Source organism: Hydra vulgaris, chromosome 01, assembly GCF_038396675.1.
Source record: "Hydra vulgaris chromosome 01, alternate assembly HydraT2T_AEP".
Taxonomy (NCBI): Eukaryota; Metazoa; Cnidaria; class Hydrozoa; order Anthoathecata; family Hydridae; genus Hydra; species Hydra vulgaris.
In genome coordinates this window covers 9,640,001-9,659,754 of record NC_088920.1, presented here as the reverse complement: position 1 = coordinate 9,659,754, position 19,754 = coordinate 9,640,001, and the positions used below count along the sequence as shown (strand labels likewise).

The following is a 19,754-nucleotide window of genomic DNA, read 5'->3' as shown; positions in this document are numbered from 1 at the left end:
AATAAAACTTATGCTATAAAGTAAGTCGTTTTAAAAAAGTTAATTGCTCATACGGAAATGTAAATTTAATTTAAACGTGTATAACTATTTATGTAACTTACTTTTTTATAAAAATTAACTTAATCGTGTTGATAAAAAAAAAAAAAGTAAGTAAAAGAGCCATCCTTATTTATTTGATTGATTTTTATTTAGTTCATGATGATGACAATGAAGAAGCTGAAAGTAAGTTTAAACTGTAAATATTTTGATAAATAGAATAGTAGTTTTAGATTTTATATGAGATTTTAGTGAAACTTAAAATTAAATTTGTATCAAGTTTAATTTTTAGTTTATTTTAAGAAATTTAAGTCATTAGATATGCCTCCTTAATGTTTAAGATTGAAAATTGGTTGCGTAACATTGTTACTCAAAAATTAAGTTCACAAAGCTGGGTTATCCCATGGCACTAGAATGAAAGTTTCTGCTCCTTAAAATAATTATATTATCGCAGAGATTTTGACAGATGTTTCTGATTGTAAACGGGCATTTGTTCCTTGAATTCAGTAAGCTCCATCAGATTCTGATTTACCTTTTTCTTATAAAAAGTCCTTATTTTATGTTAGATTGGTTTATTCAATTACAATTAATAAAAGTTTTGCTCAAATATATGGTAGATTTAGTGTATATCTAAAAAAAACTTACTTTCTCTTATGGTTGCTTGATCGAGAATAAGAGCACTTAGTAGTTGTTTTTCATAGTTGATAACATCTTATTGTATGGTAGGTAAAAAATATTGCACAAACATGGTTACATTTTCTAATGCTTTGTAATTATGAATTTATAGCCTTCAGATTCCTTCTATGTTTATAGGTTTTAGATTTAATATTAGGAGTATGCATTGAAAATGAACATTGTGCGTTGAGACTCAAAACAGGTATATATCCGATCAGGCTGAAATAAAATTTACCTAAAGGCAAAAAACCTAGGCTGCAAACATTAATCCAATTTCAACTACTGGAGTGTAAAGACGTATTTATTCAAAATTTTAAACATAACTGAGTTTGTACAAAATTGTCAAAATTGGCAGGGAAATCTTTTACATTACTTCCACTGAAAGACAAGACCAGCTGAGGAGCATAGAATGCTTTTTCAGAACAATCATAAAGATGGTTTTAACAATTCATGGGTGGTGATTTTGACCATGAAGATAAAGAACAACCTGGTGCTGAAAAAAAGTTTTAAGATACCGAATTGGAGGCTTTATTTAATAAAGATCCATGCCAGACACAGGATAAGCATTTGGAAATATTGTGAGCCAATCAGTAAACAGTTTCTAGGCGAAACAACTGGGAATGATTCAAAAGCAAGGAAATTAAGTGCTGTATGAATTGAAAGTTGATTTTTTTACTTTTTTTTTTTTTAAATTTTATTTTATGTTATTTCACCTCCCCAAGGCCGAGAAAGCCACTACAGACACAGAGGCTACTTGCTAACAGCTGCTCGCGCAGCAACAAAAACAAGTTTTTTTTGCATCAAATTGTTACTGGTGATGAAATGTTTGGAGCTTAGAACCATAAAGAATCAATTTCACTTTTGATGTTGATGGCTCTCTGGGCCTGACCCATGCTTTTCTGCATTTAGGCCTTAATGCAGAAATGCTCTGTACCTGAAAAGACCTAAACTCATGGTCTGTATCTGGTAGGGTCAGTTTGGATTAGTACATTATGAGCTGCTTAGGCTGAACAAGACAATTTCGACAGACAGTTACCAATGACGATTGATCTAGCTGAGTCAAGCATTGAAGGACAAAAGGCCGCAATACGCCAAAAGACATGTAATGCGGTAGTGGTGTCATGGTAGAGCTTGCTTCATAACTGAGAAGTTTTGAGTTTGATCCCCACCACATCCCTGGCAGTACTGCGCTAAACTTGCATCTCCAAGGAGTGGCCTTGTTTGTCAAGGTTCGTGTTTTGTAGTTAAAGAGTTGAAAGAGGACTGATACCCCAACTAAAAGTAGCTTCCTCGCTTGTAGTGGATTTTATGACCTTGGGGAGGCGAATTTGAATTAAAAAAACAAAACAAAAAAACATGACAAGGTTATTCGTTAACATGACGCTGTTTTCACCAGGCATTGCCCCTCTACGATTACCATTTGTTCCAGTCGATGACACATGGCCAGGCTGTGCAGCGATTTTTTTCTTATGACGTTACCAACAAATTGGTTGATGACTAGATTGCCTTAAAAGACCAAGTATGCTTTATGCTGCTAGTTGTTAAATGTCTGGAAGTATATATATATATATATATATATATATATATATATATATATATATATATATATATATATATATATATATATATATATATATATATATATATATATATATATATATATTTATATATATTAGTAGAAAATCACTTAACAAAAATTTTTTTCCGAAAAATTTTTGTTAAGTGATTTTCTACTAATATAATTGCTCTGTTCTTTTAAGAACATTGAGCACTCTATTGTGTAGAACTTTTTAAATTTGTTTAAATATATATATATATATATATATATATATATATATATATATATATATATATATATATATATATATATATGTAAAATTCAATAAATACGGCTACATATAAACTTTTAAAAAAATATATATATTCGTTTTTTTGTTTTTTTTTTAATATATTCTTCGATACTTCGCTAATCTACTGTGATCAGCGTCATCAGGTATAAAAAATAAAAATCGTTACAAAGATAATCGTTATAATAAAAAACAAACCGTTAAAAAGATGACATTAAAAAGAGCACGAGAAAATACAAAATAGAATTTAAATTTTGACGTCAGATAATCTAATAAAAAATGGCCCCAAAGCTTTTGTTGTCATGTTATCACCATCATCCCTAATACGAACATTTTCGCCGCTTATTAACTCTTGCCAAACTTTAGTATTGCTTATTTCCAGGGATTCTCGAATTTTCCGAATATATTATATTGTGGAGCAATTGATATGGTTTTGGAGTGTAACCATTAAAAAATATATATTTGTTTTTTTGTTTTTATTTTAATATGTATTATTCGATATTTCGCTAAGCTATTGTGATTAGCGTCATCAGGTATAATAAATAAAAATCGTTATAATAAAAACAAACCGTTAAAAAGATAACATTAAAAAAAGCATGAGAAAATACAAAATAGGATTTAAATGTTGACGTCAGATAACCTAACAAAAAAAGACCCCCTAGCTTTTGTTTTTTCATTCCGCACGAGGAATTCTCGCACGTATTGAATAAAAGCCGTAGCACTAAATTCAAGACAGTTGGAATAATAATACGAGAAACTACTCATAGTTTTAACATAAACTAATTACTTGTAATAGTTCAATATAATATAGAAATAAATGTTAAACAAAACATAATATTTTATCATGAAGAATATTTATTATATATGTATATTTAATGTACACCTTAATTCAATAGAGATGTCATTTGTTTGGGAGTTTGCAACGAAACAAAAAAATCCTGTGACTAAGGATATAGAAGGAGTTTGTAATCGCTGCAATTGTGTCATTAAGTACTCTGGAGGACCTACCACAAGCTTAAAAGCTCACTTAAAATCGAAAGCATGGAATTGATTGGCCTCAAACTGAAAAAATCCCTCCTGAACTTGTACAAATGAAGTTGTAGCATAAGAGAAATCTAAAACAATGCTTAATTTTGTTTAAGGCAAGAGCTTAAATGAAATAGTTTCTGACATGGCCACAAACGGAATATCCATTAGAGTTATCACCAGAAATCAGTTCATTCTCGATGCAATCAAAAAAGAAGGATATATGAAAATATATGTATATTGTCAAGATTATTGACCAGTATTGCATTAATCACGGCATTCACTTGGGAGTAACTGACACTTTGTATAAGAAAAAGGAACGAACTAGTTCAAGTGAGTTAAAATCGGACTCTGATGATGAAGATCAGGTTGACAACTTTGAAAATAATGACTCAGAGGTTGTGCAAGTACATTATTCAGAAGTTGATTTCCATTCTGTTTTGAAAAATGCACCAGATGTTGTCAATTATATCAGAAATTCGAACATTAGAAATCAAATATTTCAGTCAAAAGTAACTCAAGCATTTGGAGATGAAATCGAATTGCACCTTGACGTTCAACATTGTTGGAATTATATCTCTACAATGATTAAAACAAAACTTTGCCTTTTTGAGACATTAACTGAATTGAATATGCTTGATCTGATCCTTAAGGTAGATTTTAATGCTTTGTCGATGTTGCTGCCATGGTGCCAATTAAAACTGCTGTTGAGACACTGACTCATGAAAGTTCAACACTTTTGACAGCTGGTACTGTTATTGGCTTTATGCTGGAAAAACTTTTAAATTTAAATAACAACATTGAGAAGGAGTTACAAGAAAATCTCAAGAAACGAACAAGTGAAAGATATATTATAATAACGATGTGATGAACTTATTAAGATCACTGAGAGATCCTACGAATATTCCATCAAAAGACACTTTGCTCTTTGCTGGAATACTGGCAAAAAGAATTTTTGGTTTTGGAGGGGATAAAGTAACTTCTGATTCTGGTGATTCTTAAGATCATCAGACTAGTCCAGTTTCAATATCTCTTCAAGAAGAGTTGGATTTATTGCTGAGAAAGGAGGAAGTTACTCCTATTTCAACAGTCAACGATAAGTTCAAATAGCAAAAACAGGAATTTTTGCTATGTCGGAACACAGCGAAAAGAACCGAAAAAAGACCGACGTCTACAGACGTTAAACAAATTTTTTCAATTTCAACAAACTTTTGCACAAAGATTTGATTATGCCTTTCTGACGAATCTCTGAATTCACTCGTGTTCCTTAAATTTTACTATAACAAAGAAGAATAATAGACTATTTTGTTGTAAATTCCATGAAAAATTGAAAGCAGCTGTTAACAGCAGTTTTTTTTTAATGTATAACAGAAAACAGCTGTTTTCTGAAACTACAGTACTGAACAAATTGTTAGAAATCAGAGGTGAAAACGTTGTTTTTTTAAATTAAATGATCCTGAAAATCAGGGATCCGGTTTAAAGACTTCAAATTTTAATATGGTATCCGATATGCATTAATTTTTGTCTTGAATTTTCTTTTGGTACCTAAAATTTGATATTTTTTTAAAAATTTGCTTTTTCTGGACTACACGATGGGGAAAACGAGTGATCTGAGCCTCAGAAAAAAGGGATAAATTCAAGTTTTACTGAACAATACAGAAATGAGCCAGAAGGATGTAGTAAAAATATTGAAAGTATCGACCACATCTGTGTGCATAATGAAGAAAGCACTTGATAAAGGCAAGGGCCTTGAGGCAGAGAGGATTGGAAAATGTGGCCGTAAGAGAAAAACAACTTTACGAACAGACAGGAAAATTGTAAAGCTGTGCCAATCTCATATGTGGTTTCTGAACAAAAATTTCTAATAATTTGTTCACTATTGTACCTGTTTTTGGGAAACTCTAATCCTAACATTATCACTAGCGTATTCATAAATTTTTTGCCGTGCAAAAAGAATATGTTCTCAAAAATACCTCAAATGGTCGGTTGTCAACCAACTGACAACCAACCATTTATAAAGCTACCATGTATATCAATTGTTAGTCACAAACTTAGAAAAGAATTTAAAAAACAAAACATAAAAGTTATTTTAGTATTAGCTCCAAATTTAAACAATATACTATGTAACAATAAAACAAAACATCCTCCTAATTCAAATTCAGGCGTCTACCAAATAAAATGTTCGTGCAAATCGATATTTATTGGTGAAACCAAAAAAAAAATTTTATCAAGATGTATTGAGCACCAGAAAAACTGTAAAAAAATAAAATGGGCCAATTCAGGTGCTACTGAACATTCCAAATCATGTCAAGGTACGTTTAAAATATTAAAATATGTTGAATGATGTAAACAACAATACGTTCACAGAAAAAAACATTTAAAAAAAACAGTTAAAAATTGTAAGAGAGAGTTTGTTCAAGACCATAGATGGGAAAACATGTGAAGGGAATACCATGTTACCATACCATGTGCTCAGGCATAAACATAAACCTGTTTAGGTACCGCCGGAGCGGTTAGGTGCCCAAAAAAAGCACCCAAAATAATTTTTCCACTTTTTTTTTTAATTTTTGCCTGTGGTAGGTTTTGTTTTTTCCACAAAATGAGGGTCTAAACCTTGTCCCACAAAAAAAAAAAAAAAATAATAATAATAATGGAGCCTTAGACCTTGAAAAATAAAAAGTGTTTTTATTAAAAATGAATAAAAATATACCCAAGTTAAGTTATTTATGATAGATTAAAAACAGGTAAACAACTCTTAAAATTTTATTTTGTAACTTTATTTTCTATAGGGGCCATCCATAAAGTACGAACACAGGTAAGGGGGAGGGGGGATTCCCAAAAGCATACGAACGCGTACAAGGGGGGAGGAGGTGTTAAAGACAGTGAGTACGTACGTGGTTTTACTATCTCTTTTAAACTTAATTTCCTTTTTTTAAAAACCATTCACGTGTGTAGCAAATCAGAATTGTGCCTTTTTTTCTGACTTAAGTCATAATATTTTTTTTTAAATTTTTTTATAAATAATGAGAGAAAAAAAAATCGAGTTGATTTTGAAAAAAAAAAATGCATACGTACGCGGAGGTGAAGGGGGAGGATCTTCGAATGCGTACAGGTTTGTACAAGGGGAGAGGAGGGAGGGGGGTTCCTAAATTAGTGGTTTTACTGTGTTCGTACTTTATGGATGCCCCTAAGTATATGACAGATATTATTTAATATATCACAAATGACTTGCAAAAAAAAAACAACAAAAATGACTATTAAAAACATTCTCAAACAGTTCTGGAGTTATTTTTTAACCTTCTTACTGTTATAATCAACAATACGTCTCAAAAGTTGTTGTGAATATTCCGGATGCTTAACATCTCCTTTGTATTTCTTATGTATACCCAGTGAGATTTAAAGTTTGAGTGTAATTCTACTGTTGCTTGTTCACTGTAAAGACCAAGTCCTGCCTTTTTTATTTTAATGAACCATGGCACATGATGAAAACAGCATGTACTTTTGGTGTGATGGAAATAGGGAGTTTGAGTCTCTGAACTTCATAATTTTTGACTCAAAGTCTGGATTCAGCTGGGTACAAGCATGCAGTATCCACATCAGCAAAATGAGACAATGTTTGGATGAAGAGAATGGCCTGATTGAAATTGGCAGTATCAGCAAGCTGCTGCAACCTGCCCTAACTTCTCAAAAGCTTCATACAATCATTGCCATTAAAATGACCACCATGGTATGGCTGAAGTGGAATATGCAATGCTAATGGCAATTCCTTTGCACCAGACCAAAAATCAATGAGATATTTCACAAGATGATTCACAACACCATTGGTGAAATGGCTTCTAAAATAAGCTTTTGGTCTGCAAACTCCAACAGTAGAAAATGCACCACATTTTGAAAGAGTTTTGATTTTCTCAAATCGCTAACAGAGCTGACAAACTCTTTTTGCTTGCTTTTTATGCCACCAAAAGTTCTCAGCCTTCCACAGTTAAGTAGATTTGATGACTTAATATCATACCAACAGCAAGGGTGCCTGCTGCTATAAGATTGTACGCTAAAAATTATATTGGCAAGCAAGCATCACATGAGACAACTAGGGAATCATTGGCACACTTTTCTTAAACTTTGAGCAGATCAAGAATGGACTTGACATTGGCATAGGTCTCAGGAGTATCTTGTGTAATTGCTACCAGCATTTGTTGCTTGACTTGTAGTTTTTGATGATGAAGCCATCAGTCTTACAGTTTTGAGCTATGAGGCTCATCTTTATCTGGAACCATAATGAGGGTAAATAATACTTTCAGAAAATTTCCTCTTCCATCTATGCCAAGTTTCACAACAGCAGAGTCAGATATTTTTCTTGCAGACATGAATATTTCAATGAGTTTGTTGAGATCCCGACAGTGAGCAACTTGACTTGTGGTATTGCTATCACTGAGCAATTAATTCAGATTTTGAATGAAAGAAAAGAACTGAATAAATAAAGAACTGAATAAAAAATCCGAACTAATTTCTAAATGCAGAAATGAAAATAAGTTCTTTTTAAAAAATTATAAAAACAAATGACCAGTCTAAAATTATCCTAATTCTAAATATTTCTTTTCATGATTTTTTAATTATCTAATGTAGTTAATGCAATTTCCTAGTTGCAAAATACTTCTTCCTGATAAACCTACTGATGGAGAAACATGATGTTGAAGACTACTAAAAATTAGATAAGTGTTTTCACTAATTTGTATTTGTATTTACATATATATAAATATATATATATATATATATATATATATATATATATATATATATATATATATATATATACACATACATATATATATGTATATATATATATACATATATATATATATATATATATAAATAAGTTTAATTTTGCTGTGAGCATATATTATATATACATATATATATATATATATATATATATATATATATATATATATATATATATATATATATATATATATATATATATCTATATATATATATATATATATAAATAAGTTTAATTTTGCTGTGAGCATATATTATATGTACATATATATATATATATATATATTTATATATATATATATATATATATATATATATATATATATATATATATATATATATATATATATATATATATAAATTATGTTGTGTATTCTACAAACAGAGTGCTCAATGTTCTTAAAAGCCAGAGCAATCATAAATTAATTCTTCCTGATGAACCTACTGATGGAGAAACACTGTGTAGAAGAAAGAAAAAATTAGATAAGTGTTTTTACTAATTTATATATGTATGTGTATATATATATATATATATATATATATATATATATATATATATATATATATATATATATATATATATATATATACATATATATATATATATATATATATATATATATATATATGTATATATATTTTGAAAATCAACACAATATTTTTTATTCTTGACTTAATTTTGTAAATTATCATTTACATTTTCAAAAAATTTATTCTGCAATTAAAGACTCTAGAATAACTATTTAAAATAAAAAACATTTTATCACTGTTACAATACGGTTAAATGTTAGCTTAGTTTAGTTGTTTATTTTATAACTGTTACCATTATATGTTACCTTCAAAAATGATTATATGTTAATTAGTTTTAATAACCATTATATGTTAGCTTAATTTAGTTATTTATTTTAACACTGAAACAAACCATTATATTTTACACAGTGCTCACCTATATATATATATATATGTATATATATATATATATATATATACATATATATATACATATATACATATATAATTTTATATTCTTAAGATTTTTTCTTAAAATTTTAGATAAAGTAAGCATCGAAAGTCACAAATAAGATTTTTTGGACTAGGAATATCTTATGTCTCTCAAATAAAGTTGTTAAGAAATCCACAATAAAGAATCGATTCTATCCAGGGGCATGAAAGCTATCCCACAAACTTGTAAGGCTGCACATTTGTTACTAATACTGATAAACATTTTAGCTAATATATAATGATCACAAAACACTTTGACCAAAAAATAAATAAATCAAAAGGCATAAAAAAATTTAAAAAAAGATTTGCTCTGACCAACTAAGCAATCCAGCCACACAGCCAATTATATATTTATTTTCATATTAAATTAAATACTATTTTAATATAACCATATAAACAACAGAAAAGGAATAACAAAAAAATCAAAAAAATAAAAGGTTAATTTATTAAGTAAAAAAACTTTTCTTGTTTTTTTACTTGATAAATTAACATTTTAAATTTTTAATTTTAGTTTTGTTTTTTAAGAAATAAAGTTATTTTATGCTTAATTCTAAAAATAATTCAACTAAAGAATAAAAAAATCTTACGATCTTTAAATCCTTCTCTTGATTTATTTACATGATCTAACAAATTAGAAGCCATATTTTCGTATCTAAAAAAATTGATTTGAAAAATAACTCTTTTGACAAGTGATCATGATGACAGGTAAAAAAAAAAAAAAAAAGGTAAAAAAATAAAAATATACATTGTACGTCTATAAAATATTTGTTCAATATTTTGCATCATGCAACTGTAGAAGTTAAGTGTTAATTTCGTATATTTCTATATTAAAATATAATAAAAACGTTTTCCCCCTTATTTACAAACTTTTAACAAGTTCTTTTGTAATGTATCTTTGTCATTTTAAATATATAAAAAAAAAATTTTACAATTGCATACAATTAGCTAAACTTCTTGTGATATACATATATGTATATATATATATTTACTATTATAGAGTTACTAATCTGAATTTTGACCAAACTGTTGAGCAATAAAGAATAACCTACAAAAATGTTTTTGAAAAAAAGTTTAAAACTGCTTGTGTTATTGATTGTACTGAAGTTTTTATTGCAAGATAAAAATTTTAAGTTTACGATAGTTAACTTGGTTCAGTTATAAACATATTGATACCATTAAATTTGTAACTGGTATATAAAAAGAAACAGCAATAAGTTTGCTGAGGCAATTAGTTTATTATCTGCTGGCTGAAATAGTTGTGTATCAGACAAATTACTATATCAAAATACACTTTTATCAGAAGCCTAAATCTAGTGGCTATATACTTGCTGACTGAGTGTGCTGATTCCTATTGCTTACTACTGTTATTTAATAACTATTGTGTTTCTATCAAAAATAATTTCATTGTATCTTTAGGCTAGCATATTTATTAATTTGCTGAATAAAGTCTTCTATACCAGCTTTTGTTTTAATTTACAAATATTAATTCACTACCTCAAGGACTCGATATTAAAAATGCTATTGGGGTAACATTAAAAATCATAGCATTTACAAATAACTACAATCATCTGGATACAAAATCTAGACAGCATTCTAATGTTCCATTACATTATGTTTATGAATAGAGGAACTTAATGTATACAATATTTCCCATTAATGATAGAACTGTGAGGATCACTCAATTTATTATATGATACCACGTTGAATAATTTGAATCTTATATACACTAACTCAACTACAATCATATTAAAATGAAACATTTTGATATGAGTGTAGCTGATTAATGTAAATGTATATATTCAGGGTGACCAGCAAATTTTCATGTTCATTTTCCATGGTATTTTCTTGACTCTCAAAACAATTCCCTGACTTTTTTGTATAAATGAAAAATTTTTAGATAAACAAAAAATTTATCTTTAACATACAAAAACAACAAAAACTTTAACATACAAAGCAACAAAAAATGTTGCAAAAAGGCACTCATTGACTTTTAAATAATGATGTTATTATGAGACTTTAAAAATACATTTTTTAAAATATTATTTAGATAGTCAATTCAAATAATAACTTATAGCTTGCAACTAAATCAATCAAAATTCCATGAGTTTGGTATAATTAATTTAATTTCCTGACTTTAGAAGAATTTCCAAATTGCTGGTCACCCTGATTATTTATAAATAATAAAAGTAAATTTATAGAGAAGCATTATATTATTTACAGATTAAAAATCTAAATACATTTTAAATAAGGGTATTAGTTTTATTTTCCAAAAGTAGGTCATTATCATTTGCTTTTAATTTTCATACCATTTTCTGTTGATTTGTTACTACTTCTTGTTACAATTGGCAATATTAGGTGTTTCTAACCGCTGCACCTCAGATGCTAAATTACTACTACTTTAAAATATTCAACTATGATGTTGATATTTATTAAATTTCAAAAGATTTTTAAACCAAAATGAAGAGAAAAAGCTTATAAAAATTATTGTTGTTGTTGTTTTAAGAGATCAACCTAAATATAAAATTTGCAAAAGAGCATAAAATATATAAATAAAAGTCTCTCATAGTTTATAAAAAAAATTAAAACTCTCATTTTTACAATATAAAAAGAAAATGTAAGTAATTATTTATGTAATTAACTACATTTTTTATCTATCTAATTATTTCTTAATTTTTCAGAAAGAAAAAAAAAATCTAAGGATATAAAAGAAATGCAAAAATCACTTATAAAGTGTATTTATATTATGAACCTATGAATTTATATTTGTAAAAATTTAATGTTTTCTGCCTACAAGTATGCGGGCGCATATTGTTTACAAAAAGATGTGAAGTTGCACAGAGTCATACATATATATATATATATATATATATTTATATATATATTTATATGTATATACATTAGGAGTGTTCAGAAAAAAAAAATTTTAGAATTTGAAAAACCAAACCGTCTTGATTTAAAGCAAATATGTTTAAACTTACTCACAAAAAATTTCAGTGCCATTGAACCACACTATCCTTGCCCTCAAAGCACATGTTTGGAAAAAAAAGGACCCAAAAACAGATTTCTTTAAGTGTCTTGAGGGCAAGGCTAGCATAAATATTTATAATAAATATTTTTTTTCAGGATTTAGATAAATATCAGTATTTTTGATAAAAAAAGTATGGTTTTTTTGTTTCTTTTCAAAAAACAGTATAATTTACATTTTAAATCGGCTAAAAAACGTTTTTTACGTGGTGCGGCATTGTTTTTATAAACTTTTCAACAATTAAATTCAAATTTGTTATTTAGATTCACAATACAGTTTGCTAATGTATTATGAATGTTCAAAATAAAAATAGAATTACTCATTTTATGTATGTTAATTATCTGTAATATTTTGTGATCTGCAAAAACCATGCTTCGCATTATATTACTTTTTTGCAAAACTTTGAGATTTTCTTGCAAAAAGTGTTCCTTATGTGAGGTATAAATGATATTCTAAAAAAATCAAACATGTGTCAAAGTATCATTATTAGTAAAGTACCATCTTTAGTAAATATGTGATTTTAAAGTGGTTTTTAAGAACAAATCATTAACAATTATGAAATAAAAAGGTTTTTCAAAATTTACCAAAAGTTGATTTTGTAACATGTGGTTTTTGTACACAATTCAAAAAGTTACTTATCAAATCAAAAAAAGGATATATTTTAAATATTTAGGAAGGTTTTGTAAAAGTTTCTTCTCTAGATTATCTAATTAATCTGTCTTTTGTTTATTTTTATTTTCTTTCTTCGCTACCCAACAAACATATGGTCTAAAAAAGAAGTTTTTAATATGCCTTTCAAAAGTAGTAGACATTTTTTACACGCGTAAAAGGCGTATTTTTTATATGATATCAATCTGTTTTGATTGATGTCAACAATATCAATCTGTTCTGTTTTTCCCCTATATTGTTGTAATGATGAACATATTGCTGCATCATGCTTACGGCTCTTACGGAATTGTCATTTACAACAGTAAGGTTGTAGACATCATTTTCAAAAATTTTAAATTTGTTTATGCCAGTATTGAGGTGGAAGTAAAAGCCACCATGTGAGCACACGTTGTCTGGAGGACGTCTGCTGGACTATTCATGGACGTTCAGATGCCCGACAGCCGTCCTCCAGGCGATGCATGCCAACTGGTCAGTCTTTTATTCTTTCTTCAGTTAAACCACTAAACTGAAAATAAGGTTAGAAAACTTATCTAAGCTTGATGAATCTATCATTTTTGAAAAACTAGCATTTTTTTTCTTTTTAGATGTCCTTTTTTTGTTTTTGTTTTTAGTTTTAAAGTATTCAGCCTTGGGCATTTTAAATGAAAGAGTTGCAACTGTAATAATCCTCATCCATTAGAGCTAGTGAAATCATAGCTATTGAAATCATAGTACCAAGTATGCTTGTAAAGCGAATCAAGTACAGCATTAACTGCTTTTGGATTCCAACAAAAATTTCTGAATTAATGCATCTGATCAATAGCTTTGATATCTAAGTTAGGGGCATTTGACTCATAAACAGACCACAAACTCTGCAATAAGGTTGATTTATTTTTTGATATTGTCTTTTTTTTTAATAAAGTCATGTTGAGAATACAAAAGCTAAACTTTCAGGTATTAAATTCCTTTAGTAACAAAACAGACATAATGGATAGTTCTAGTTTTCCTGAAACAGAAAGTTTCAGGAAAACATGAGTTATTCAATATGTCTGTTTTGTAAACAGAAAGTGATAGTCAAGTCAAAAGTAATTCAGTCAATAGGTTTACAATACTTCTATATTTATCATCACCAGAAGAGGAAGTTAGAGGAGGAACATCTAATAAGTGTCTCTAACCCTTAATATCCACAAGAACTGCCAGCCTATTAAAGCTGAACCTTTATTCCTGCATTAACTTCATAAAGAGTTTTTCCATCAAAATGTATAAAACACGGATAAGGAGAAGCTTTTTTGCATTTTTTATATCCTCTTTTCCTGAAGTTGATATATATTTTTTTACTAATTTTATCTTTTTAAAAACTCCTGTTTTACTGCAATCTATATCAGTAAGATCAATACCATCTTTCAGTTAAAACTGCACTTGTCACTTTCTGCAAAACATTTGGCAAAAAATCACATACCCATAAAGGTAATATTCCCGGCATACAATACTATTGGAATTTCTTCAGTTACTCTACACTTAGATTGAGATGGTTCTTTTTGATAATAGTTACAAGAGTCAAAATCAGAATCATAGGATGAATCAGAACTCAAATCAGAATTGAGTTCAATTTTATAATCAGATTTCGTTGATTGCACATCTTTCGTTCTGTTTAGCTTTCTGTTATTCTCTGCTGTCTACAAGCATAACATAATACTAATTAAACCAAAATTTTTTATAAGAAAATATCACTTAGTATTTTTATTTGTAAAGTTTTACCTTTTCACTAAATTTTTTATCCTCTCCCCCATGAATAAATTTCCTTTCTCCTTCCTGATCTTCCAAAACATGACAAGTTTTTAAAGATTTTCGAATTGTTAAGTGTCACTAACAACTTTATTTCCTTCTTTTATCCAGGGTTTCTTAACTTTTGCTAAAACACAGTTAAAATCCAACTTTTTACATCTTTGAAAATTTTTACGAAGTGAGCACATAAACAAAATGATTATTTTGGTAGATTAAGGCAGTATAGATGCTAGATGTTGCAGAATATCTATGCCATTTGGAAGTTAGATATGTAAATCCATATTTATTTTTGTTCTTTATATTTTATTGACAAAATTTAGACTTGTCTCTCTCTTAAATATATAATAAACATTAAATTGCAAAGGTTTCTTACAAACTAGTAAAACTAGTAAAACTTACAAAATTACCGGAGACTTCTGGTTTAGCTGCTTTAATAATAAACAATTTCTTTTTTTTATTAGATCTTAACTTAAGTTTTTTTTCAAACCTGCACTTTTCATTTCCTTTAACATATTTATCGCAAAGTTTAGTATTTATCATTATCATTAATCTAAATAACCAAGAATATATTTGTAAATATATTAAAAGCCGGAAAAATACTTAATATATTATTTAAATATTTGCGATATTTTATATAGTTTTATTTCACTTGTTAAATGATATATACAACACATTATATCTTAATTTGTGTTTCATATCGCTACTTATTAAATTAAAAATATTGTAGTTGTAAGTTAAGAATATATTTTTTTGTGTGGTAATGGTATTAAACATACCTAAAATGAGTAATTCTATTCTTACTTTGAATATACACTTTTGAAAACTGTATTATGAATCTTAATAACATAATAAAGTTTGAATTTAATTGTTAAAAAGGTTATAAAAACAACGCTACACCACGTAATAAAAGTTTTTCAGCTGATTTAAAATGTAAATTATACCCTTTTTTAAAAAGAAAGAAAAAAACCATACTTTTTAAATCAATAATGCAGAAATTTATCTAAACCCTAAAAAAATTTTTTTATAAATGTTTATGCTAGCCTTTTCCTCAAGACATATAAAGTAATCTGTTTTTGGTCATTTTTGGGTCCTTTTTTCCCAAACGTGTGCTTTGAGGGCAAGGAAAGAGTGGTTCAATGGCGCTGAAATTTTTTGTGAGTAAGTTTAAACATATTTGCTTCAAATCAAGACAGTTTGGTTTTTAAAATTCTAAAATTTTTTTTTCTGAACACCCCTAATAAACTCAAATATAAATATATACATATATATATATATATATATATATATATATATATATATATATATATATATATATATATATATATATATATGTATATATATATATATATATATATATATATACATATACATATATATATATATATATGTATATATATATATATATATATATATATATATATATATATATATATATAAATATATATATATATATATATATATGTGTGTATATTTATATATATATATATATATATATATATATATATATAAATATACACACATATATATATATATACACAATATATACAATATACAATATATATACACAATATATTTACATACTTATATATATATATATATATATATATATATATATGTGTGTATATTTATATATATATATATATATATATATATATATATATATATATATATAAATATACACACATATATATATATACACAATATATACAATATACAATATATACACACAATATATTTATATACTTATATATATATATATATATATATATATATATATATATATATATATATATATATATATATACACACAAACACATACATATAATTGTATACACCAATAATACCACTAATTGGGATAGAATTTACAAAAACACAATTAAATTTAAGGGACATTAGCATTATTGGGGGCATTTCTGTGTACCTGTTAATTTTTTGTCACTGTAGGCATCAAGTTTTTGTAAAAAAAATACACTAGTAACCAACATATATACAAACCGATAAGTACATACATCAACTATCAAATAGTCTGACTCGCAACGAGTGTTGCTACATAGACTGAGGGCTTGGTTAGGGTCAGCAACAAGGTCAGGCTTTGGGTTAGGGTTACAGCAAGGTTTAGTTATGGTTATACAGCGGAGAAAATAGAATTAGCCTCACCTTTATTTTTTGTTCTAATTTAACAAAAATTGCAGGTAAACAATTATGAAATCTACTTTATTTCTTGTTACTTCTACTACAACTAAAAAGTTTATAAATTGGTATGCTTAATTAATTCCAAATGGAAAAAAAAATTAAAAATATTCAATTTGTGGAGAAAATAGAATTAGCCTCATTAGCGTTATATACAAAAAATAAAGAAAATATTTTGTTTTTTCGCTCATTTAGTATTTAGTATAGCTTCCTGAATTTTTAATGACTTCAAATATGCGGTTTGACATACTAGTCACAAGATTTTGGATAGTTTCTATAGATATTTCATTCCAAGCTTCTCTGATACGAGTTTTCAGCTCCAAAGTGCATTCAAATTGCTTACCATTTTCATAAACCTTTCTAGAAAGTATTCCCCATAGATTTTCAATTGGGTTCAGGTCTGGACTACGTGCGGGCCATTCCATTACGTGAATATTTTTTTCTCTAAACCAAGCTTTTGTAAGCTTTGAATTATGGATAGTAGCATTATCTTGTTGGAAAGTGAAAGTTTCACCCATCAATTCCTCACCATGTTCAAGTAAACTTATTTCTAATAAGTCAATGTAGTCCTGTGAATTCATTTTTGTTGAAATCCATGCCAGTGGAAGTTTTCCAGCAAAGGAAAAAGCCCCCCAAACCATAACATTTCCACCCCCAAAGTTACGACTCATCCGAGTTTCTTTCTCTTTTCGAAGATCGTGCCAGTAATATTGATAGCCATCAGGACCATCTAGATTGAACTTTTTTTCATCACTGAAGAGAACTTGATGCCACTCTTCTTGCCAAGACATGTGTTCTTTCGCAAATTGTAATCTAACTTTTTTATGACGAGCAGTAAGTTTTGGTTTTGGTTTACGCTTTTTCCAAACTATGTTTGGATCTTCATGTAAGATTTGTCTCACACGTTGAACAGATACAGGTAATTGTAAATCAGCACGAATTTGAGATGCAGTCATGTGCTGAGCAGCAGCACGACGTACAATAACTCGTTTAGTACGATTATCAATTTTACGTTTGCCACCACTTCCCTTATAGGCTCCATAATTAACGCCAATCTTGAAGTAATTGTTAACCACTTTTGGAGATCTTTTAATTTTCTTTGCAATTTCCTGATTAGATAAGCCTGTATCTTTGTATGCTTTGATTACTGCTAATTCTTCATTCGTTAAACGCTTACCACGTCCCATTTCAAATAAAGGTATCAAAAACCAAATGTTAAAAACTTTATGAGCACTGATTTCACAGTCTTTGTTTAACTTACAAATAATAATAAAAAACTAACTCACAAATGCGTATCACCAGATCAAAATATACAAGTAAACTGAAAATAATTATTGATGAGGCTAATTCTATTTGTTACCGCAAATTTCAAGTATTATACATTTTATGGTTTTATCAAATGTTCCGCAATTTAATTATGCTATATTATAATCTAAAAAGTTGTTGTTTGTAACAGTAATTATATGTGTGTGGATACAAAAGTTGTACCGCACAAACTTGTTTACAGATTTACAAAATATTGGATCAGCACATGGTGAGGCTAATTCTATTTTCTCCGCTGTATTATAGTATTTATTGGTTTAGTTATGGTTATAGTATAGTATATATTATATTATAGTAATTATTGTTTTTGTAAATAGATGAACAAAAAAATGAAATATGATATAAAATAAATAAATAAAAAAAGCAAAAACAAATACAAAAAATTGATTATATAAATGTATAAAAATATATTTTATATATACATTTATATACATATATATATATATACATATATATATATATATATATATATAATATATATATATATATATATATATATATATATATATATATATATACACATATATATACACACATATATATATACACACACATATATATATATATATATATATTATATATGAATTAATTTTTAAATGTAGAAACAAAAATAAATTATTAAAACAAATGACCAAAGTAAACTATCACCATTCCAAAGAAATTTATTTAATTATTACTTTCTGTAACTTCCCGTTAACCAAAAAAAAATATAGTAATTGAAAATTTTTTTTATTTTAATTTTAATTATGATAATTTATAAGTTCCCTTAACTTTTTGCGGAAATTGATTATTTTTTAAAACTAAAGAAAGATTTTTTATATCCTTATCAAATCCAAACCACGTGTTGTTAATTTTATATGTTCGATCAATCAAGCAATGTATAAGAACAGTTTTGTAACATGAAGGGACAAAACAAAAGAAATTTTGTAAAAGACCCGTGTATGTTTTTTTGTGATAAACTGATGTAGAGAGTGAATTAGACTTATTAATAAGAACATCCAAAAATGGAATTTGGTTGTCTTTTTCTTTTTCCAAAGTAAATCTTAGGTTTTTGTGTTGTCTATTGAGATGTTTAAAGAATTCTTGCGCTTCAAACTCTGAATTAAAAATTGCTATTATGTCATCCACATAACATTTATAAAAAATCGGTATGGAGGATAAGCAATTATTAACCCACGTTTGTTCATGAAAACCGATAAAAATATTAGCTAAAATTGGTGCTAAAGGATAACCCATTGCAACGCCATCTAATTGATGATAAAATTTTCCGTTAAATAAGAAATGAGAACCTGACATAGAAATTTGAAGTAATTTTTTGAAATGAGTTTTAGAAAAATATTTTAATCTTGCTGTTCTTATTAATAAGTCTAATTCACTCTCGACATCAGTTTATCACAAAAAAACATAAATGGGTCTTT

The 19,754-nt window shown here is 27.4% G+C and overlaps 1 protein-coding gene across 1 annotated transcript in view; it reads right to left on the bottom strand.

Moving 5' to 3' along the window:
* Positions 1 to 9,188: 9,188 nt before the first annotated feature.
* The window catches only part of LOC136074062 (uncharacterized), a 77,737-nt gene continuing 67,171 nt past the window's right edge, over positions 9,189 to 19,754 (bottom strand). Inside the window, exons 7-8 of the mRNA XM_065786361.1 lie at positions 9,953 to 10,017; positions 9,189 to 9,199 (exon numbers count right to left, since the gene is read on the bottom strand). Coding sequence (XP_065642433.1) covers positions 9,189 to 9,199; positions 9,953 to 10,017 — 76 coding nt within the window. The remainder of the gene's footprint in view (positions 9,200 to 9,952; positions 10,018 to 19,754) is intronic.